This window comes from Aplosporella prunicola (genome assembly GCF_010093885.1).
Source record: "Aplosporella prunicola CBS 121167 unplaced genomic scaffold K452scaffold_38, whole genome shotgun sequence".
In the NCBI taxonomy this organism is placed as follows: Eukaryota; Fungi; Ascomycota; class Dothideomycetes; order Botryosphaeriales; family Aplosporellaceae; genus Aplosporella; species Aplosporella prunicola.
The window spans coordinates 115123-136500 of NW_022983566.1; the positions used below are offsets into that span (position 1 = coordinate 115123).

At 51.0% G+C, this 21378-nt stretch overlaps 5 protein-coding genes and 1 non-coding gene across 6 annotated transcripts; 2 read left to right on the forward strand and 4 right to left on the reverse strand.

Annotated features, from left to right (window-relative positions):
- Nucleotides 1-1730: 1730 nt before the first annotated feature.
- K452DRAFT_258539 (uncharacterized protein) lies at nucleotides 1731-4011 on the reverse strand (the record flags this gene model as incomplete). The annotated part of the gene is made up of 4 exons (XM_033538471.1): nucleotides 3801-4011; nucleotides 2457-3743; nucleotides 2199-2410; nucleotides 1731-2146 (listed from the first exon to the last, which is right to left on the reverse strand). Coding segments are annotated over exons 2-4 (1725 nt in total), but the record flags the coding sequence as incomplete, so codon positions are not given.
- An 836-nt stretch (nucleotides 4012-4847) lies between these two features.
- K452DRAFT_t152 lies at nucleotides 4848-4918 on the reverse strand. Its single transcript has one exon. It is a non-coding gene; the product is annotated as a tRNA-Gly (tRNA).
- Nucleotides 4919-5111: 193 nt separating this feature from the next.
- K452DRAFT_292080 (uncharacterized protein) lies at nucleotides 5112-10163 on the reverse strand. Its single transcript, XM_033541302.1, has 10 exons — nucleotides 9917-10163; nucleotides 9428-9857; nucleotides 9182-9365; nucleotides 8506-9126; nucleotides 8411-8448; nucleotides 7116-8360; nucleotides 6949-7066; nucleotides 6291-6900; nucleotides 5511-6220; nucleotides 5112-5370 (listed from the first exon to the last, which is right to left on the reverse strand). Exons 1-10 carry the CDS (start codon nucleotides 10031-10033, stop codon nucleotides 5160-5162), a joined length of 4284 nt encoding a protein of 1427 aa, XP_033392577.1. The 5' UTR covers nucleotides 10034-10163; the 3' UTR covers nucleotides 5112-5159.
- A 210-nt stretch (nucleotides 10164-10373) lies between these two features.
- Nucleotides 10374-12677, reverse strand: K452DRAFT_258544 (uncharacterized protein). The gene is made up of 4 exons (XM_033538472.1): nucleotides 12473-12677; nucleotides 11845-12419; nucleotides 11187-11793; nucleotides 10374-11133 (listed from the first exon to the last, which is right to left on the reverse strand). The coding sequence occupies exons 1-4, from the start codon at nucleotides 12661-12663 to the stop codon at nucleotides 10608-10610; spliced, it is 1899 nt and encodes a 632-aa protein (XP_033392578.1). The 5' UTR covers nucleotides 12664-12677; the 3' UTR covers nucleotides 10374-10607.
- A 180-nt stretch (nucleotides 12678-12857) lies between these two features.
- Nucleotides 12858-16949, forward strand: K452DRAFT_362292 (uncharacterized protein). The gene is made up of 2 exons (XM_033546490.1): nucleotides 12858-12993; nucleotides 13054-16949. The coding sequence occupies exon 2, from the start codon at nucleotides 13110-13112 to the stop codon at nucleotides 16635-16637; it is 3528 nt and encodes a 1175-aa protein (XP_033392579.1). The 5' UTR covers nucleotides 12858-12993; nucleotides 13054-13109; the 3' UTR covers nucleotides 16638-16949.
- Nucleotides 16950-17303: 354 nt separating this feature from the next.
- K452DRAFT_279437 (uncharacterized protein) lies at nucleotides 17304-20041 on the forward strand. Its single transcript, XM_033539419.1, has 6 exons — nucleotides 17304-17459; nucleotides 17521-17628; nucleotides 17685-18099; nucleotides 18149-18361; nucleotides 18416-18553; nucleotides 18618-20041. The coding sequence occupies exons 1-6, from the start codon at nucleotides 17401-17403 to the stop codon at nucleotides 19767-19769; spliced, it is 2085 nt and encodes a 694-aa protein (XP_033392580.1). The 5' UTR covers nucleotides 17304-17400; the 3' UTR covers nucleotides 19770-20041.
- Nucleotides 20042-21378: the final 1337 nt, after the last annotated feature.

Sequence of the window (21378 nt, forward strand, 5' to 3'; positions counted from 1 at the left end):
CGGGGTAAAACTGGAGCATGGCGAGATCTTGGGTCCGCGGCGCGGTAGCTGCCTGTGGCCCGCATGGGGTCCACGTGGTCTAAGCGACTAAAGACAATCCTTCCACGTGGCGGGGGCGAGAAACGGTCTCCGAGGATTCGTATTACCCTCGAACCGAGTCTTTTGCTATTCTGTCCCAGCTTGCGCCCCTCAGATCAATTGACTCAAACCGCAGCACGTGGGAGACCCGAGCCTCATTCCTTTGTAAATATAGTAGATAAGCTTTGATCTGCGAGCATCGCTTAATTAGGTAGACACTAGCGACTTAGCATTTGCCAATAGGGGACTAAACAAGCTTCCTTATACACCTAATAGCTGCAAGCTCGTCAAGAACAACGCCTTATCTTTGTTCTAGAAACGCCAAGTTTTCTCAAACCCTAGATGCATTCGTCATGCCGCCTAGCATTGACCAAAAATGCTATTTGAGACTGATACGGGAAGCCAACAGTGCTAGGGCGGTTATGACCCCGACCAGCCCCCAATGCAATTAAACTGGCTTATGCTAGAATGTTCAGACCCACGAGCGCCTTTGGCCCCGTTGCGGTCGCGCAAGGCCGCAACACGAAGGAACTGTACTCGCTTGGGGCCACAAAAGTGAGAAAACATCGTTAAAATCAGAGGGCGCCCCTAAGTTTTTTGGTGTGGGGGCCGCGGGTTTAAAGTCAGCAGTAATCCCACTACCGCGAGCGCTTAACTCGCAAAAGGTTTTTTTTCTTGCATTTATTAACGGTGTCCCAATAAGAAGTCACTGACTATTTTGTTGTATAGTCTGAAACAGGGAACAGTGAATAGTAGTCCTGATAACACAACGCATAACCAACTACAACATAGCTGTGGCAGTGGAAAAACCAACCAGGTTTGATGCAAAAATAACGATAGCGGTCGTAAGTGTTGAGGCCGTGGGGGGCGAAATGCTTCGCCTGGCAGATCCGTAGAGGAAGTGGATCCCTGCCTGCCCTGTCAATGCGTCTATCACCGAACCAATTGCATTTATGGTACCCAATGTCAGCTCTGCTGATCGGCTGTAGGGCGATGCTAATTAGCCGCATGTATAATCAATATTGATGACTGGATCAGATGACCGGAGCAAGGCAGACTGGCACTCCGAGCTGAATTTCATGTTCGCCCCCAAAGTCACAACGGCCTCAAAAAACAGTACACTTTATATGCTCAAAACTAAAGAGATATTTATCAGTATCCATAAACAAGCTTTCTCAGTATCAGATTGCGCAACTCAGTCAGAGTACATCTTTTCAGCACTTAAACCGCCTCTTTGTTGTAGAAATGCTACTTACTGATTATACTACCGTTTATGACATCTAACACTATTAGTTTTGCCGGTTTCAAGTCTAGTAGTAACAATTTATTTTCATAACTAGAAACATTTAAAGCTACACACATAATTCTTATAACGAATACCGTTCATAGGTGAAAGTGGCAATAACACCACCATGTGCACCCTATGCATCGTATATTGGTCCAATATCTACTTGGCTTAAAAATTTGCTTCCAGCTCAACACCTATGCTTCATTTTATACATAGGGCTGGCTAACTAATCACGGTCTCCAAGTTTCATCATTTGAACAGCTAGACATAAGTTCTGATCATCGATCAGGAAATGTTGTAAATGCTATCATGGTTTCCTATAATAGAAACAAATGACTCTAGATCAAGCATGGAAAGATCCAGTCCCCAATCTATCGTTGGCCATGACGTATCGAGAGAATTATCCTCAGCACCAGTGACTGGCTCTCCAGAAGCCTCAAAATCAGGAGGTGGATTATGCGACATAAATGGCTGCCGCAGCTCTATCCAAGATTCTTCTGGATGATGCTGATTGCGAACCACATCCTCGCGCGATTCCTGAGCCACTGGCAATTCCGTGACTTGCGGTTTTTGAGGCACAGCCGCTTTGACCTTTTGCAGCATCTGCTCGAGCGCCGACACAATGCTCCGTATCGGCTCTCGTTGGATCAGTTTCCGGAGAGTATCGAGCCCGCGGCTTATGTATGCTATGTGCTGGTTCGACGAGCGCTTGTCATGGATTGCCGCCATCACGAGGACGAAGCATGCGGTCTCCAAAAAGAATCCATGGTTGCATAGGGCCTATTCCGCGTTAGTATGTGCTATGAAAAGCTCATCTATCTTGGCAAGTTACCTGTAGGTTGATGTCCGAGGAGATTAATAGTTCTGCAAACAGGACTGTTGATTTCGCTGCGCTAATGCAATACTCGCCGGCTTCAAAAAGCAAAGACTCCTTGGAAAAGTACTTCTGCCTTTCTTCATCTCTTTCCATCTCGGCTCGCTTTTTGAGCTGCACATATAATAGAAGAAACGGTCGAAAAGCAAGAAGCATTGTGTAATAATACACTAGAATTCTGTCAGCTTTGCAAAAATGCAGTGCAGCGGTACTTACAGTAAGAGTAAATGACATGCCACAAGAGAATCTCTCTATTCGTATAATCGGGTGTCCCGCCAATTGTGATATTCAAATCTTCCTTAACAGTCGCGGAGAATTTCAGGAGGCTATGGCGGATGCTATACGCTGACCTCAATCCAGCATTGATGGAAGTGTCGTGGCGATTGTACATTTGATGCGTGCGGCGGATGATCATGCAAAGCCGGACAATAGCCCCCATCGCAGATGGTCTTTCCGGGGCCGGGATTCCTATATCATCTCGGGACAACATATAAGGTCTTCCAAGTACGAAACAATTAATGCTTTCGTGGACAAACAGATTCCACATGGTTGAGCTTGCCTCGGAGCGGGTGTTATTGCTTCGATGAGGAGCACTTCCCTCTCGGTGAAGTCCCGCTGCCAGGGACTTTGTGACCGCGTTGCCAAGGCAAATATGTGAGGCATTGGGATGCCCAGCCCCGAACTCGCAGTGAGCAAGAAGCAGAGAAACTTGGACAGCCTTCATGTTGACAACGTAAAGCAACTGCTCCGCCTCAGTACGCGCTTGCTTGAGAAGCGTCTTTCTCCAGTAGTCGTGTTCAGTTGATCGGGCGCCCATGGCCATAGCAATTACTACGAGAGCTTTTTCGGCAATTCCGACGTGGCCGGGGTTGGCTGTGCCGTACAGTTGCTCGAAGTTGGCGGTCAACTGTTCTGCATCGAGACAGGGAATGAAACAGTGCACGGTTGTGAGATATTTATCCAAAAAACTTTTGGCGAGACTGTATCGGAGGAACAAGGGAGCTGGTTGACGAGGATCGGAGACATTATCAAAGACAATTCCTCGATATTTGTAAGTGTCGATCCCTGCTTCACCGTCCTGGACTTCATCGTTCTGTCCCTCGGACTGACCAGCCTGAGGACGTTCCGTGGAAAGGTGACTATGCAGATGCTGGAGGAACGAGAAGTTTGACGAGGATCCATAGTAAAGCTGTAGCACGCAGGCCGGTATTTCTGGTGGAGCGTGAGTAGCGCGGATGTTGTTGAAGATTGGCATATTTGAAGGATCATCTCCAATCTCTCTCGTGTCGGTAGAAGCCGTTTCTGGACGCGTCATATGGCTCTCTTCATCATCCTGCTCGTCTTCTATCTCTTCAGCAGTCCGTTTCCTCCCACGTCTTGGTGAGTGTGAAGCTTTAGAGGCTCTGTGCCTGAAGAAGTTTCGGTACAAGCATTCAGTGCCGCGTCTAGAGCAGACGTTGCATGGCGTCAGACCATTACATTTCTGCTTTCTCCGACGACATTCTGAAGAATTGTCAGGTTCCAATGGCAATATGGATTGTTCTTAAAAATAAGGAATACCTTCGCATGCTTTGGGTATCCGTCTTTTGATGGGAGCTGCTGTTCTTAGTCAGTTTTCATATGGTCGAACTATAACTGATTAAGTGACCGAAATATCGCTTGAGTAGCAATCTGATTACACGTCACCTCTGATGAAGTCAAGATCCTCAATCAAAAGTTCGCGGCAATCGGTTACATGCGACCAGATCCAAGGCCCCTTGGATGGGCCATAGAAACATCTTAAACGCACCGGAAGAAGCCGCCGAGTTGTTCCCTTCCATGGCGGCAATATGGCTGTATTGTACTGAAGCTTGTTTGACGCAAGGGGTTTGGCCGTTTGGCCCCCCGCCAAAGCCTTTACAGCGGGGATCTTGGCACACGTGACTATTTTAGCTATAAAATGAACTGTTCGACTGCAAGAAATATTTATTAATTGGCAAGGTATTCTATGTGTAAGTTTGAATCAGTAGATCTGTTAGTGATGCAATCTCGAAATCCTTCATTCGGATATATATGATGTAGCAGTCATAGGTAGGGTCGGATGTTAGATCGGATTTATGTTGACTCGGATGTGAAGTAATCGGATATACGATTATGTGCACTTACATCAATGATTATGACCAACCGTACCAACTCAGTATTAATGAATCTGCCGAAGATGAGCTCACTCAACATGTGTTGGTGATAGCTTCTCAGGAAATTCAGAGCATTAAACCTCCTACTCAATTTCGAGTTTAATAGGAAGAAAAATAAAAACCGGGTTTCCGGGTCTGACTACAGCAGAACTTCAGCAGCTTGCTCCAACGCTCTTCGCAGGTAAATCCCCCTTACTACATCTTTGGGAGTTTTATAAAACAGAAGTGACACATTCCGAGCACTAAGATTTTTCTCAGCTGCAGCAGAATTCTAGGCCGTTCGCACGTTCTAGACGTTCGCAGTGAATGTCACGGATCTCAAAAGGGGCCCGCCCCCTTCGCCCAGGTCCGTGCTCATGACAAAAAGATAAAAAAGTGCTCACCCTTCACTTGCAGTCGTATGACAGTAATGAAGAAGGATGCCGTATTGCTTTGCATCAGCCGCGAATCGAACGCGGGGCCCATCGATGGCAACGATGGATTTTACCACTAAACCACTGATGCTGTTCAACAAGCGTTATTGTGATGGAAAATACACTGAATATTTTACTTATAACTAGAATAACGTCAAACAAAAAAGGGGAACTGTAGGAAAAAGTGTAAAGGAATAAAGGGATGTAATGAATAGGAAGTCAAAAGTGCCATTCCCGGCACATTTAAAAAGAAAGAAAGCCACTCCCACCTGTCCGATAATAAGTTGAAGAACTCCCTAGCGTTCCCTGTCATGTTCGTCTTACACTCTACCTTACCCCTCCACCAGTGCTTTGAACATGCTTCCCTCCTGTTTCATAAGTATACCTGGCTCGCCAGCCTCAGCCACAACGCCGCGGTCCATAACTATAACGCGGTCAAAATCGAGGATTGTGTGTAAACGATGAGCGATGGCAATAACAGTGCGATCTGCAAATGCTTCTCGGAGAATTTTTTGCATGAGCGTGTCGGTTGCTGGATCGACACTGTAAGTGGGATGAGAGTCAGTTGTTTGGGCATATGAAAGCTTCGGGATAAAGGAGAGAGAGAGAGACTGAGAGGGAAGAGGGTAGAAATGACACATAGACAGAGCTTTATTGGAAAGAAAGGAACACCAGTCACTTACCTACTGGTCGCCTCATCCAGCACTACAATTTTCCCCGTCTGCAATGTCGCTCTCGCCAGACAAAACAGCTGTTTCTCCCCTTGGCTCAGCAGCGCATCGATACTATCCAGCCTCATATCCAAGACATTTCCCTCCGCCCCTGCCGCCTCTACAAACTTACCCCACAGCCCGACTTTCTCCAACGCCAGCACCATGCTCTCATCAGTGACGTGCGTCTCCCTCTCATCAACTACACCCGGCATCTGCCACGGCACTAAGTTCGCGCGTACGCTGCTGCTCTGTAAAAAGAATGGCTCCTGTGGCAGCGCCACGATCTTGGATCTCAAAACTGACAGAAGCACGGCGTCTGTCGGCACGCCATTGATACAAATTTGGCCGTCTGTGCGGTGCAGCAGGCCGAACAGCGCTGCGACTAGGCTCGACTTGCCACTGCCTGTGCGACCGCAAATGCCGACTTTTTCGCCGGGTGCGATGGACAGGTTGATATTTCTGATGACTGGTGTGCCGGCCTCAGAATAGGCGGCTGCGAGGTCGCGGAATTCGAGGGACCCATTAGCTGGCCATGCTTGGTCAACGGGCTGAGGCGGGAGGCCTTGCTCTTCCAGCGGTGTGTTGGTCGCAAAACGACGGATTCTGGCGACGGCACTGAGGGCGGTCTCGAGATCTGTCCAGGAGGTGACGAGGATGCGGACGGCGACACCAAGGTCCATCTTAAAAAGAAGAGTCAGCAGATGAAACTTTTGAGGAGCCTGTAGAATGTTGAACTGGAAACACGCATACCGCACCGACAAGTGCGAGACCGAGGTAACCAGCATCGATCTTGTCCCTTATCGCAACTGCCAATCCCACAAGCACAACGACCAATCCTGCCACCATTAACTCCAACACTAGCTTTAGCCAGTTCTGGATGGCGTTTAAAAGGTAGAACGGAACCTGGCTTTCATCAAGCAGCTTCTTGTTCCTGGCCCTGTAGGCATCATTCCATCCCATTGCACGGATAGTTATGATACCAGCCAGCGTTTCCAAAAAGTTTGTACACAGTGGCGCTTTCGCTTCCAGGTCCATTAGCCTTATTTGTCTGCTTGTGCGCAGATACACGCGCTGGATGATGTAAGACACCAATCCAAGGAATGGGATAAGGGCAGCGATTGGGGGCGTAGCAGCGATAGTGATAGCAAAAAGGGCAGTTTGTTCGATAATCGAGGCTGTCGTGTTGAGCCAGGCAAAGACAAGTTGTCGGTCGACGAGAACAATATCCTGGGAGAAAATATTTGTGATATTGCCGATGTCGGTAGCAGTGAGGTAGGAAAAACGGGCGTGGACGAGGGAAACGAGCTGCTTGGCATGTAGGGAGAGGCTTGAACGTTTAATGAAGAAGAGTGTAAAATGGCTGTCGAAAGTTAACTCGGTCATAAGAAGGGATGGTGTGGGGGGTTACCCAAGCCAAACCGAGATCACTGCAACATCGATGACAGTAAGGATGGTGAACACTATCATGCCTCTCTTCAAAGAAGCCGCCGTATTGCTGGCTTTAGCCAGTTCCTGCAAATATACATCTGAATTGTGTTTTAGTAACATTTGAGCTGCTGGAGCGGTGTTACTTACATTGTCCTGTCGTAGCAATGGTCGAAAGAACGGTGAGTACCGTGTAAATTGTGATATGTTTCTTGCCTATAGCACCAAGATAGTATATCAGAGTACGCATGTCTCCGGTTCGTCTATCCTCTTCCTCTTCTTCCTCAACAGGCGCTACATTTGCCATAGTCATTTCGGCATCATCATGTTTACCAAAGTTGCTCTCTTTACCGACATCATCAGGCGAAGCACTTAAGCTCTTTTCATGAAGACTGTGTTCTTCGAGGAATCCTTGTTTAGCCGCAAGCTGGTTATAGCTCCCATCGCCGACAATGCGTCCCGCAGACAAAACAATCAACCGATCTGCTTGCGGAGCGAAGTGGGCAGAATGCGTAGCGAGGATTATGGTGCAACCAGCTTTGCGGAGCAAGCCATCTTTTCCAAAGACTCGAGTAAAGACCAAGTTCTCCGTCGTATTGTCCAGACCCGACAAAATGTCGTCGATAATCAATATAGGCTTCCGTGCATAAAGTGCGCGTGCGAGGGAGATCCTGTTCTTCTGGCCGCCGCTCAGTGATATCCCGCGTGACCCAACCTTCGTAAGGTCTCCCCACTTTTGCTCTCTGAAGTCGTGCTGGAGCCCGCATGCCCAAGAAACATTGTCGTACCAGTGTTGTTCGAATGGGCTTTCTCCTAAGATATTGTCTCGTAATGTCGCGTTTCGGAGCCAAGAAGCTTGTGCACAGAATGACATGCCGGTTTTTGGTGTGATGAGCTGACCACGGCTTATGTTGACTTCGCCGACTAGAGATTGTAGAAGAACTGATTTTCCAGAAGCAACCTTGCCAATAATCAAAGTGAGCGTCCCTTTCATTATTCTTAAATCAATATCTTGCAGCAATGTTTGGCCTTGTTGAGTTTCAAAAGCGCCATTGCGTATTTCCAAAGGCGCCGGGACCTCCGACGTAGGCTTGTCGACGAGGGAAATAGATTCAAGCTCTATACCATCTTGAGAGGGGGTCAACGCATCACCATGCCCGGTGGGATGTGTATGCTCTTTTGTAGTCAGGTATACTTGAATGCGCTCTAGCGAGGCAACTGCACTCTGAGCCTGAGGGATGCTTTGTAAAGCCAGAAGCATTGGTGATGTAACGAGTTTCAATGCAGAAAGCGAGGTGAATAGAACTTCGAAGTCGAACTGTTTCTTTTTGGACAGTGCGATTGCGGCAAAGATGATATAGGACACAAATAGTGTTATCTGGAACAGGACATTTGCTGGAGATATGAGCGATCAAGTCCGAGTTAATGATAGGTCTAGTACTTACAGATGATGAAGACGCGGGCTAAAAGTTTCAGAATATATCTGTGAGCCGCATGAGCACTGGAGCATTCATAAATGGCTTAGGAGGTTGTGTCTTACCGCTGTGCAACAACTTCGTCGTATCTTAAAGAAGAAAGTTTGTGATGGACAACTTCAGTCAAGCCAAGCATACGGATGCCCTTCATAGAAGCAACAGCATACGCGATGTTCGTAACGCGTTTCTCAGTTGCCGCTACCCAACTGATCTGTCGCTTTCCAACTTCTCCGCCGGCACCCGAAGAGAGGATAGTCGAAAGGACAAAGACGACCAGTGGTGCAACGAAGACAGAACCCAAATGGGTGTAAAGGATGTATAAGCCAATTCCGGAATTGATAATCGTGGCCCAAAATTCGTGCATGTTTTTGACCCCTTCCACGACCTTCTCAACATCAACATTCATTAGAACGGTGGCTGAGTCAAGATTGACTGCTTGTGATGATATATGCAGTGATTTCTCGTATATTGTGGAGACGAGCACACCTCGGAGCTTCACGGAAAAGCGAGCCACGTTCTGTGTGTACCATGACGAGAAGATAGCAAGGCCTATGTAATCGAGAGCGAATGCAGCAATAAGGCCATAGCCTTCGTTTTTCGTGTTGCTGTTCGTGGGCTTTTGCACATAGCTAACCATGGCCGAGATGAGGAATGGCTGAGCCAAGGTCGTGCCCATAGAGAGGAGTCTGGAATAGAAAATTAGCATTTTAAAAGGCATACTGAAAACGAAATAGGCCTGACCTCGGTAATACAGGGAATAAAAGATCTCTTTTCAAGACTGATGTTACGACTCCGGCAAGGGCATGCTTTTTGTTCTTATTTGGAATAATTGTCCAGGCATTCATGAATGTTTCGCGCAAAGTCTCTGAGACAAGCTCTTCCTCGATCGTGTGGAGATCCCGAGGCTTCAAAATCTGCCGGTAGCCTGTTGTTAGAGTCAGTTCATAAGCAGTATGTACCCATACTTGTCTAATCGAACCGACAAACCTCGCTTGAAGAGATCGTTGAGATACCAGAAGAGCTTCTGGCCAAAGAGGCCAATAGTATCCTCTGGGGAAAGTCTCCGGCCCTTATCTAATAACAAGTTCCGTTTGCTCAAAGACTCCAGTAATAGTAAGGCTCCAGTCAAACCGGTATGCACTGACGCCGAGACGACAAGGGGCGAGCTGTACCCCATGAGGAAGAGAGTACGTAACCTGATGGCATTGCAAAGGAACAAAATAAGAAGAAATATTTGTAACAAATGACTGGGACGCAAGGCACGCGTATGTTCAAAGCGCGAAAGCAGAAAAATAAAGAGAGAGGATATCAATTCGAACGACGCGGATACCAATGATGTCTTAGTCTTGTAGCCCTCCAACTGGACCCACAGGACGAACAGCAGGACACTGGAAGCGGCATACAGCGTAGTGGTGACCTAATGGAAGCACCAAGTTAAATTTAGTAGTTTCAGATGATATATTTGCATTGCCATACCAACTTAAGGAAACCCAAGTACGAAGTCTTGGCTACTCTGATTTTTCGTCGTCTCAGCGTCACAAGCCGCACTGGAGCCAGCAGGACGAGGAGAATCTGGGGTAGCAGCCCAAGCATGCTTTCTTCGAATGTCAACGTGAGGTCAAAGCCTCCACGGCATGCCCCGGCAGCAGGCCCGAAAGAGCCATCCGATTTACAGAATTTGACCATCGAAGGTGTATCGAATTCACGAACAAATGTAAGTATGTGCAAATGTGATTTATGGCGTGCGACGTTGAGACCTCGCTTTATATGGGAGGAGTCAAGATAAGCGCGTGGACGTGGTATGGTGTGCTGCGAATCGGAAATGTCCCAATGCTGCCTAACGCGGATAAAGACGCCCCCTCTTTTCGAAGCTTATCAGTGTTATGCACGTGATGTAAGAAGGCTACGGACTGTTCGAACCAGCAAATTTGTCAACTGCATTTTCATAGAAAGAGTTGTGGTGTCAAATCTTTTGTCGACTATGGACCGACCCGGAGATCGTAGTTGCAACTAATGTCATCGTTCAAAACCTACCCGGAGTCCTCTGCTGTTAACCAACATACAAATGCAAGGACACCGTCTCATTAGAGATGGGGAAATGGACAAGAACGGCGGACCTCTATTCTTACTAACACCAGCAGTCATTCTTCGTTCCAGGCGTTATTGCTCATCGACCAAACCCGAACCAACCCCGCTTCTTGGGTTGTTCTTCTACATCCTCGCCGCCGTTCTGTTCAGAAACTTGGGTCACGGCTTCTTCTTCCTCCTGTCCAGGATATCTTATGTAGTTCCAAGCCACGTCCAAGAAAAGTGGTTTGACAGGCACGGGCTGCAGCCTGGGTGGCCATTGAATCAGCTTATCCAGATTGACTCCGCCTACGGGATATTCGTTCAAGCATTCCACAATAGGGGTTAAGTTCATCGCATCCTTTGCATTGGCGGTGCTGTGGGCCAACGATGACTTTTGCAATTCGACCAACCCGCGGAACTGCGACGTGAGACCTTGCAAATGGTTGTGGACCGACTCTGCGGCCTCAGGGCTGACGTCGAGCTTGGGCGGTCCTGATGAGGTCGGCTCTGATGCTGCTGCGGTGGAAAGGGCTTTCGACGACAAATCCAAAGCCCGAGCGAAAAGGGCGAGAGCGTTCTTAGAATTAGAGAGCAAGGCGTGGGAGTACGCTATGTTGAGGCACCTGGATAGGTTGTTAGCAAAAATTCGTTGATATCTTTGTGCATGTGCGCATACTTCAAAGCTTGGAAATATGCCCGCTTCCCATCAAGTTCTTCAATAAAGCCGGCATCCCTCATTGCACCTCTTAAATCCTTCACCGAATCGATGCTCTGGAGGATCGAGTCGTAAAGTACGACACGTTCCCTTAGTCTGGCCAGCTTTCGTCCGTTGCCCTCTTCCTTTTCAACCCATTCCTTGCCATCTCTTCTCGCGCGAGGTTTTTTAATTTTCGCCGCATCAAGTTTCAAGCCATCTTCGCTCCCAATAAGGACACGGTTCCGGCCAACACGCCAGCCAATCAGCGCGTAATTGATTGCCAGGCTTGTGACACGCAGGTCCTGCATTCGAGAATCCCCCTCATTCACGCCCTCCTTCTCCAGTTCCTCAATGGCATGGCGCGTCGAGTCAGTGGCGTCTTGACTGGCGATAAGAACATCGTCATAGGCCGCTGCTTTGTCGCGGGATGTGCTATCGGTGTTAGAGGCTAGGTATTCGGCTAGGCGGCCTTCCGCTGCGGTCACGGAGGCGAGCGCTTGCCCAACAGCAGCGTCGACAATGTTCGCGCTGCGTCCGCGCCAGCTAATCGTATTTGGGACCTTCTCGGTCGATTCGGGGCCCTTGCCTATGCGATTTATCAGAAGAAATGCCACATGCTAAGAAAAGGAATACAAACCTGTAGCGGACGCTTCATCTTTAAGAGCATCGGGGAACTGCTTCTCAACAGCGGATGCTAGAGCGGAGTTGTCGCGAGGAAAGTATTGACGAGCTACGACAGAAACGGCCAAGGTGCGAGGTAGGCGTGATTGGTATGCGGCGTAGCGGATACTGGGATCAATGGTGCTGGCCAGGATCTCCTTGAACAGATCCTTCTTCGTGGATTGCAGTAGAGCATTGTAGATGATACGCGCCGCGGAATAATGGACCAGGCAAGATTTCCATCTTTGTTCCTGTCCCTCGCCGGGCCTGATACCTTCAGCCTGTTTCTCGAATTCTTCGGCGCCACTCAGGGAATAGACATAGGCCTGCGCTTCCAACAGATCGACATCGGTCGCTCCAGTTACTGTCTGGTCCGATAGCAAAGAAACAAGTTCGTTGGCCGTGGTGGCAGCCTTGTGTAGACGGGAGATAATGTGCTTGCGCGTCGAACCAGTGATGCCGTTGTCGGCATTTTCTTCGGAATGGGTGGACTTCATGTGCATGGCATGGGCCCAGGCACGCTCACTGGTAAGGATCTGGAGGTGGACATAACTACGGCGACGTGTTAAAGCAGATAGCTTAGGCATTGGCAGGGGCAGACGTACTCGTGGCTCCCGGCAATGTCTTCAGCAGTGATGGGTGCCTTCGGGGAGTACTTGGCGTTTTTCGGCGTGGTGCGACCCAGGCGTTTGCGGAGGGTGAGCAAGCGGCGAGACAGCTGCTGGCGATAGGTGTTGTAGTCGCCCAGCAGCAGGGCGCTGTCGCGCTGACCGACGACGAAGCTTGTAATGTCCATAGCCGCCAGGTGGGTGCTGTGATGGAAGCTCAACGGCAAGCGCGACACGATACGGATTACGTCGCGGGGTTTTGAGCCGCACGTGATGCGGCGCTTGCGGCTGCGGAGCGCGGTGGTGTTGTCCCGAGCTTTTGCCGGGCAGATTTCCTCGCGTCTTCTCGTTCGATCATAGATTCGAGGTTGGCCCGCGAGCTAGGAAAACACCCACGCCACAGCTCTTCGCCACCCGTCATCAGTGAAAGCACTGTCCCTGGAGTTGTGGCATTGGTCCTGGAGCTCTGGCCTTTTTCTTTCTTGCTCGTGTCTTTCTTTAGAGCGTAATGCAGCGCTGTATGTCCACTTGCGCATGCTTGCCAGGTCTTCCGTAGCTGACGCCAGTGCTCCATCTAGCCTCGCGAACACCAACTCAGCTTCGGTAGCCACTCGTCAAGATAGCTCTCCAGGGTATGCTGGAGCGGGCAACGTCATGTTTCGAATCCGGAGGAAGTCGCCTTCTGCGCGGTCGCAAGCGATGTTTCCGAAGCCGGCGGATGCTCCATTCCTCCTTCTGGCATCACGGAGCAGTTGATTTGGATTTGCCTGCGTGGTGGGCGACCGTTCTTCAACCCACCACGGCAGCGGGCCAAGAGACGGATGGTAGAGGTGGGGGGGTTCAGCACCACGCGTCTCACGATGCGCTCTTCCTGGATTTTCTGTACCCGGCAAAGACACTGGCATTGATGAGGCGGATTACAACCTATGGGTGGGAAAGCTTGCGGCTCAGGCACACACGGGCTTCAAACGGGGTGCGGGTGCGACAATTTTCTTCAACAGCCATTGTGAGACGAAAGAAGGGCAATACTCCGGGAGTTGACGGCGCCGGAAATGACGGCAACGTCCAAGATTCAGATGAAAGTGAGAATGGCCCCTTTCCGCCACCGGTGGCCGGCGAGGGAGGATATGATCATGACTCAATTGGTGAGGACGGCCTCGATGCGTTTGATGCGGATCCATCCCTCGCGGACGAGACATCACCTATGCCTTTACCCGGCAAAGCTCCTAACAAGGCAGCCTTTCAGGACTCAGAGGCCACTTCAGACGCGTTAGAAGAAGACACCGAAATCGCCAGCACACCAGAAGAGCTCCAAGAAATGCTCAGCGCCGATGAGGCCGACCACAGACTTGTTTGGAAAATTTACCGGAGCTTGGATGCGGAGAGCCGCACCCCTGAGATTTCTGCGGACGTGCTGCAATTCCTGGGTAGCATCCGACCTTTCACTGCGGTGCAGGCTGATAGAGCTCTGCAACTTTACGAACTCTTGCCTTTGGAGAACAGACGTGCCTCATCTTACAAATGCGCGATCATGGCGCACCTTAACAATGGAGATCTTGGAAAGGCTGCGCTTGTTCACAAACAAGCAATTGAGGTTAAGAAGCTGAACACCGGCGACTTTGGCACTGCTGAGTTACTCGCCTATGCCATCAATAAAGAACAATGGCAACTAGCAGCCGAAGCTTATCGCGCGGCCAACGCTGTTTCGGGAGTCTTCATCCGGTATTGGACGATTGCACAAAAGAAAATAGACCTCTTGCGCTTTCTTGATGCTCTTTTGATCTATGCAAGAAGATTGAGGCGTCGCTCGCAGTCAGCAAATGACAGTGAACGCCTGATGGGCCATTTCATAGTCGACTTCGCTGATCAAGCAATACGGCAGTCGGCCTCTCGCATTTCTTCTCCTTCCGACCAATTGCAGCTATGGCGCTGTATCTTGAGGCTCAAATTCGAGGGTCTTCTGCGGTCTCGGCATTTTGAGTACGCCATCAAGGGGATGGCCGGACAAAAGATCATGCAGTCCGATGAAGTTCCCGAACTTGTCCGCAGGATTTATCAAATGTACATCTCGGCGGCAAAGTCGGGGTCTGTCGAAGCCAGTCAGAGTCCACTCTATTCCATGCTTTTGGCTTTGACAAAGTATCCTCGATCGTCCAAGGGCACACGCCTGAGGTTGGGCCAAGTCATCAGTGACTGGCATCGGTTGCTTGGCGATCTCAACTTTGCGGCTGTGAGGGTGCTCATGACTTTCTATTCGCGCAAGGGAGACGTTGCCAAAGTCGAGAATTACTTCAACGATCTTCTCAGAGTCGCAGATGGTGTTAACAGCGTCGACATCTTTCGACCCTTGCTTGAAGTGCACGCTAGACGTGGAGATGTGGACAAAACCCTTCAACACTTCAGCCGCATCACGCAAGAGTTTGGCCTGCAGCCGGATGTTGGTTGTTGGAACCTTCTCTTGCTTGCACACATGAAGCAGGATGATCTCGAAGGCGCCTGCAAGCGCTTCGACGAAATGGTGTGGTCCGGTGTTCAGCCAGATGCTTACAGCTTCTCTGCAGTCTTGAACCTGATGGCGCAGAGGGGTGATGTCGAAGGCGTTAAAGAGATGCTCGTGCTGGCTTCGGAAATTGACGCGTCAATTCTGCGAGCTGCTGAAGTTGTTGGTTACGTGGTATCCGCTCATATCCAAAATGACGATATTCCATCCGCAGAAACCTTGGCCGAAGAGCTACGAAAGCGAAAAGAGGATGGCCATCTAACCGGTTCTCTCACTCCCGTTTTCAACAACCTCTTAACGGCCCATGCTCTGCAAAGGGATGTCATTGCGGCGCGTCGGATATTCGATCATATGCAAGAGCATGACATTCAAACTGACGCATTTACGTATGCTGCTTTGATGCAAGCCCTTGCACTTGTCCACCAAACCGACGCCGCTTACAAGCTTCTCCGTATCGTTCTCCCGCAAAAGCGAATCAAGCGTCTTGCCCTACACTATGCCATTGTTATGGCTGGATTCATCAATCAGCGCAACTACAGGAATGTGTGGTATGTGGATGATCATCGACGCAAAGAGGGTGTTCGCAGCACCATGAGCACTCGCATCGCTGCGATTAAGGCTAGTACATTGGCCGAAATGCAAATGCAGGCCGACAAGGGTATGGATCGAACGGCATTGCTTGAGCGTACGGAACGCTTGTTGGCGGCTACGTTGCAGAATAACGACCCATGGGAACTGGCTAGTGAGCCGCAGACGGGTTTGGGATTGACTTCCATCTTCCAAGCTAACGAGTCTTACCTCGCCTTTGTCATTATGGCTTATGGCAGTCGAGGAAGTTATGATTACGTCAAGCGCATGTTTGAGGAGTATATGCAGAGGCAAAGGGACAAGAGAGGCGATCCAGACATTCAGCCACCTATGCGCATGCTGACGGCGTTGATGCACACTCACCTTCGCAATGGCAAGTATGAAGAGCTTCAGGAATGTTGGAACCTCGCTCTCAGTCAAGCGTCGTACACAATCTCTCTGCATGCTCCCGTCAACGCCACCGAGGCGAGCAGTTTGTCTGCCAAGGATCCCGAGACCGACGAGACTGCCGAGACGCTCAGGGATGGCGAGATGGCGCCTTCAAGGCGCCACATCCTTTCTCGTCCAATGGCGATCTACATCAGTGCTCTGCACGCTCAAGGCAGATACTCAGACCTCATCTCCACGACAACATCGCTGCTCGGTCATGGTTACACTTTCGACAACCACACCATGAATCTGTATGTGCAAATTCTTGCGCGTAGCGGACGTATCGGTTCCTCCTTTGATATTTGCGAGGCGCGGCTGATGCCGAACTGGCACGGCTGGAGGACAAATTACCTTCTTAGGCGTCGCTACCAACGCACTCGCGGCTGGGACTACATGGATGTCCGGCCTAACAAGACACCGAGGGGCGAGGTCGCTCCCGCCTACAGAACCATGGTCATGCTGGCGGCGGCCATGAAATGGGTGCGCAAGCGGGATGCGCTGGGCCGCGCTAGGAGCTCTGATGGCGAGATTTTGAGCGAGGGTCTGCTACGGCTAAGAGCGCCAATGACCATCGCTGCTCTGGAGGAGATGCCGTATGTGGAGGATGACTTGCAGGATGAGTTCTTGAGAGATGAGATGGATTGACGACCGAACGAAGCATTCCGGGCACAAGCTGCGACAGGTGGCAGCAGTGTGTACCGTGTACAAAACGTGTAGATCTCCTTTTCCGACGTTCAGATTAGAGTGGACTACAAAAAGAAGGGGGGTGAGTAGACGGATGATAGGGTATTTTTTTTAAAGGTGTTTTCGGAGCGCTGAGGTTTGTGGCTGTTTGTTTTCTTGTAGACCTGTATGTAGGTTAAGTGTAAACGCTGTAAATTTCTTGTTGAGCAAGCGGAAGGGATACATTGGTAGTTGAGTTAGCATTGATAAATGAACTGGCTTGTATATGTGCCTTTTCCAAGCTTTTTCAGACACCAGTTGCCTTTTATGGCTTTGACACGGTCCTTCGGGCACGCTCCGGGGTTTTCGTTGGATGGGTTTCAGAGAGATCGGGTCGCAGTGCGCTGGTGTAACGACAAAAGAAATTGGCAGCATGATACAATATCTCGTCGGCTGACCAATGGCAGGTGTCAGTCACGATAATGTCTGCAAGGCATAGGGTCAGCCGGCGGCTAAGCGTGGATGGGGTTGAGGAAAGGATAGAGCGGACTCGCAGATCGGCGCAGGGGTCCTGCCTTTGGCGGTTAGCGGCAGGCGGGCGGTAAGTAAGGCTGTCCTCGAGATCAATCCCCGTGCAACGCGCGCCGTGCTAAACAATCTCCCCGCTCCGCAACGTTTATTTCATTCATATCATGCCGGACGCCTGCGATTGACACGCTGAGCGCTGGCAGAGCATGCCTTGAACATGGCGACACATCCCCCTTTTCCGCCGATAGTCTGCATCGTCGACTTCCACCACGCAAGGTCCGTCCACCTGCCGTCCGTTGCGCTTGTCCGGAGCCGCAGCTAACGCGCCCAACCATAGGGGTCCTGAGGTTGAGAAATGGATTGGCGTCCCCGAGGACTCCGACCCCGCCGTGGAAAATGACTGGCCCTTGCTGCCCTTCCAGGCCCTGTCAGACGGCGCTCATACGTTCGTCTCCCCGCGCCTCCTCCGTGCGATCCCCGCAGCCTCTAACCACGTTGTAGAGCGACCGAAGACTTCTCTTACTTCACCTTGCGCCATGAATCCACTCCCGACGCCCCCGCTACCTCTCTCTTCGGCATCTCCTGCACGCGACAGCTCGACGCCAACAGCCTTCTAAACCGGCCCCCCGATGTTACCCGATCAACCGTCCAGAAAGCCGTTGTAGTCATATCAGACAGTCCGCAACATTTCGCGCATTTGCGGGAGAAGCTCTCTGTCGTCACCAAGGCGTGGTTCGCCCAGTGCGACTTCACCGATCTCGATATTCTTCAGCGGTTTCAGGAAAGCTTGGGCAAGACGTTCGCAGACCGAGAACATGAGCGGGATCAATACTTTGGACTCTCGCTGCGCGAGCTCATACATGAGTTTAAGTACCAGACTCTGGTCCTTTTCAAGGCGTGCTTGTTGCAGCCCAAAGTAAGTTCATCTGGCCTCCTGAGTAGATGCAACGGGCTGACCATCCTAGATGCTTTTCTTCGGTTCGCAATGCGAGCGCTTGTGCTTGCTACAGTTTTCCTTAATATCGTTAATACCCGGTTTGATTCGCAAACTCCAGGACACTGCCGATCCCCAATTCAATTCTTACGAGGAAAACATGAAGATGCCAACGTCTCTGAAGACAAGCGAGCGCGCATCCCTGCTTGCATACATGGGTTTGCCACTTCAGTTGTTTGGAAAGGTTGAAGACACATTCGCGGCTTTTTGAATAAAACTGAATGCTGACTATGGCTAGGGCAGTCTCTTTGGGCCTTACACGCCATTGCAACAGCTTGACATGCTGGCTGATCGCGAGACAAAATCGTACATAGTCGGTTCTACGAATTCTTTGCTTTTGCAGCAGAAAGACCGTTACAGCGATATCTTAATCAATGTAGGCACATCTATCCGTTCGCGCTGCTCTCGATGGAGTCGCAGCTAAGCTGACTACTTCTTAGCTTGATGATAATACCCTCAGTATATCTTCTATCCCTCTGCGAAATTCACTTGGATTGACCACACCCGATCGCCGATGGATTGATTTCCTGACACAGCAAGTCAACGATACATGGGACGAGAAAAACCCCGAACGCCCCATTACTCTTGGTTATGCTGGCAGCGAAGAATCGATCCGTCTGCAGTTTGAAGAGTATTTACTTGCATTACTTGCTTCTGCAAAATACCGCCTTTATCAAGAGGCGCAGAAGGAGAACCCAAAGAGCCCCGTTTTCAACGAAATTGAGGGCGACCCCGCAGCCGAGTTCGGCAACGAGTTTATCAATGCTTGGATGAAGACAGAGAACTTCCGCATCTTCAACAAGTTTACTGATGGCCACCTCTTTGACATTGTCGCTCCCGAACATCCATGTAGCGGTGGGTTGACCATCGAAGATGTTCAACGGAGATTCAATGCACAAGTTGAATCACTACATCTGGATGAGCGGTTGGCACGCAGCAAAGAAACGGTGAACAAGCATCTCTCCGAGGGCCAGAAGAAGGTATCAACGGCTTATAACAAGCTATGGGCCGACATCGAGTCCATGCGCGAGGCACAGCGCAAGAAGGCGGAAGAGGATCAGAAAGCAGCTGCCGAAAAAGCCGCCACGGAGCAAGCTGCTGCAAAAGAGAAGGAAGGGAGAGGCTCGCCAGCGTCCAGCATCAGCGACAAAACGGCTCAGTCGACGGGTGAGAGCGCAAAATCACGAGCGAGCTCGTATTTCTCGAGCTGGGGTCAATGGGCGAGCGAAAAGAGGGCGGGCTGGAGGAAGAATCCCGGTACTCCCACGACACCAACAACACCGGTACCGCCAAGCCCTATCGACAGTAAGAAGAGCCTCGAGTCGGCGTTAGAGGAGAAGAGAGAGGATGGCATCACACAAAATAACGGCGCAAACACAGAAGACAAGGAGGAGGATGTAGAGGCGGCATCAAAAGACGAGCAGCCTGCGCATGACGAAGTTAAGGTCGAGAGCGTCTGGAGCGCCGGAGACGACGAAGATGATGATGACAGGCATAACCGTGTTGGGAACATAGATGCACAGGCAAGCAAGCGGAAATCGCAGGAACAGAGCGAGGCGGAGCATAACCCGTGGGCTGAGGCGAAGGCGTAACATGTCGGCGGCCGGTCTGGATCTGGGAAAAGAGTAGGGACACGAACGGACAATGAAGGGAAGACATAGTTCACGGCAACGCATCCAATGTTCATTCCACTGTTTATAATTGGCATTTACAATCTCTCTAACTGGCATTTGGGCGCGAGGACAGTTGGTTGGTGTATGTACATGAATTGACAGTGGGTAGGGATGATAGGTGGAATACTCCGTACCTAGGTGTGGATATGTAGGTAGGTAACAATACGACATCATCAACGCACTCAAGCGGTGAGCTGGCAAAGATGTCAGGTGGGGAATGGATGCGCAGGAGAGAGAGCGAGCGAGCGAGACAGAGAGATGGAACCTGGCCTGGCCTAGCGGGCAGATGCGCGGTGTGACGGACTCGTGATGTCAAACGCGGGCACCCGCTTGTCCGCACGTCGCAGGCCCGCAGCATCGAAAGACGGGCTTCTAGAAAGCGCGCAGGGCAGGGGCTAACGGCGGCGCAGGAGCCGCGCCCTGTCCTCCCTCTGGGCAGGCGGGTGGGCTCAGCGCGGGCGGGGCGGCCCATCCATCTATCTGCGCCAGGGGCGAATATCGCGCGGGCTTGCCGGGGGCGATGCCCGCTGGCAGGGCTGTTGGCAGGGCTGGCACGCTGGGTATCTGTTTGTAGCGGCGACCCCAGTAGTGGCAGGGGGTGAAGGGGTGGAGGGGGGAGGGGGTTCACGGACCAGCGCGGCGGGCAGCCAGCCAGCTGCTGCAGCGCTCGAAGCGAACGGCGGTGTACGTACGGACGGGCTTCTACGTGGTAAGTAGCTTGCTTGCTTGCGTGCATGCTTGCATCTATCGTAGACGGGTGGGGGTGCGGGCGAGCGGGCGCGCGCGCTGGTCGGCACTGGGCTTATAGCTGTAGGCGAGGTGGTGGGCTGGGCAGTGGGCTGGCGCGTGCTGGCTGGCTGTACTTATCGGAGCGGAGGGGTGCTATAGCGCTGACGCTGACTGCCTGACATGCCTGCTGGATGGGGCGCGCGGCGCTCGTTGTTCGTTCGGCTCGCGTAGGTACAGTACTGTAGGTGGGTGCGTCGACTGGCGCTGTCTCTGCTTGGGCTTGGTTACATAGGGCTGGCGTTTGGGCGGTTTGATTAACGGGGTGGGGTGGCTGCTATGGTGGTTTGAGGCAGTCGTAGTAGAGCTTTCGGCCTTTGGTCGGGTTGGCGCGTTTCGTGTGGGATAGATGGAATGGATCGTTTTGATGCTTGCTCGGCTGCATGCCGTGCTCTGGGGAGAGTGGAGAGTCGGTTGCAGATTTTCGTTTGCGAATTTCCTGTTTGGGGATGTATGGCTGATGCGCTGTCTGGCTTCTAAGGCTGGCTAAGCGAGCTTTTGAAGTATGGGGTCTGTGGGTATGCTTACTGTTATGTTCCGCGAGTATCGTGTGTTGTTGGCATGTGGGAGGTGCATGGGAGTCTGCAGGTTTCCTAGACCGACGTTGCGGGCCCTTTGCCTTGTGTCAGCCAGGATCACTCCGATAGCTCTCGGTTTTTCAGCCTTATTACAGTCAGTTGTTACACTACAGCCTTACCCCTTACACCACACGTTTATCCACTGCAAGGGAATAAGGATCTGT

Coding starts and splice junctions, on each gene's coding strand:
- K452DRAFT_292080 (XM_033541302.1), bottom strand. CDS start 10,033: ATGCTTGGGCTGCTACCCCAGATTCTCCTCGTCCTGCTGGCTCCAGTG. Junction 9,127..9,181: donor TTATTCCCTGTATTACCGAG/GTCAGGCCTATT, acceptor TTTCTATTCCAG/ACTCCTCTCTATGGGCACGA. Junction 6,221..6,290: donor GTCTCGCACTTGTCGGTGCG/GTATGCGTGTTT, acceptor CTTCTTTTTAAG/ATGGACCTTGGTGTCGCCGT.
- K452DRAFT_258544 (XM_033538472.1), bottom strand. CDS start 12,663: ATGGACATTACAAGCTTCGTCGTCGGTCAGCGCGACAGCGCCCTGCTG. Junction 12,420..12,472: donor GACATTGCCGGGAGCCACGA/GTACGTCTGCCC, acceptor ACGTCGCCGTAG/TTATGTCCACCTCCAGATCC. Junction 11,134..11,186: donor GCATATTTCCAAGCTTTGAA/GTATGCGCACAT, acceptor CAACCTATCCAG/GTGCCTCAACATAGCGTACT.
- K452DRAFT_362292 (XM_033546490.1), top strand. CDS start 13,110: ATGCTGGAGCGGGCAACGTCATGTTTCGAATCCGGAGGAAGTCGCCTT.
- K452DRAFT_279437 (XM_033539419.1), top strand. CDS start 17,401: ATGGCGACACATCCCCCTTTTCCGCCGATAGTCTGCATCGTCGACTTC. Junction 17,460..17,520: donor GTCGACTTCCACCACGCAAG/GTCCGTCCACCT, acceptor GCCCAACCATAG/GGGTCCTGAGGTTGAGAAAT. Junction 18,100..18,148: donor CGTGCTTGTTGCAGCCCAAA/GTAAGTTCATCT, acceptor TGACCATCCTAG/ATGCTTTTCTTCGGTTCGCA.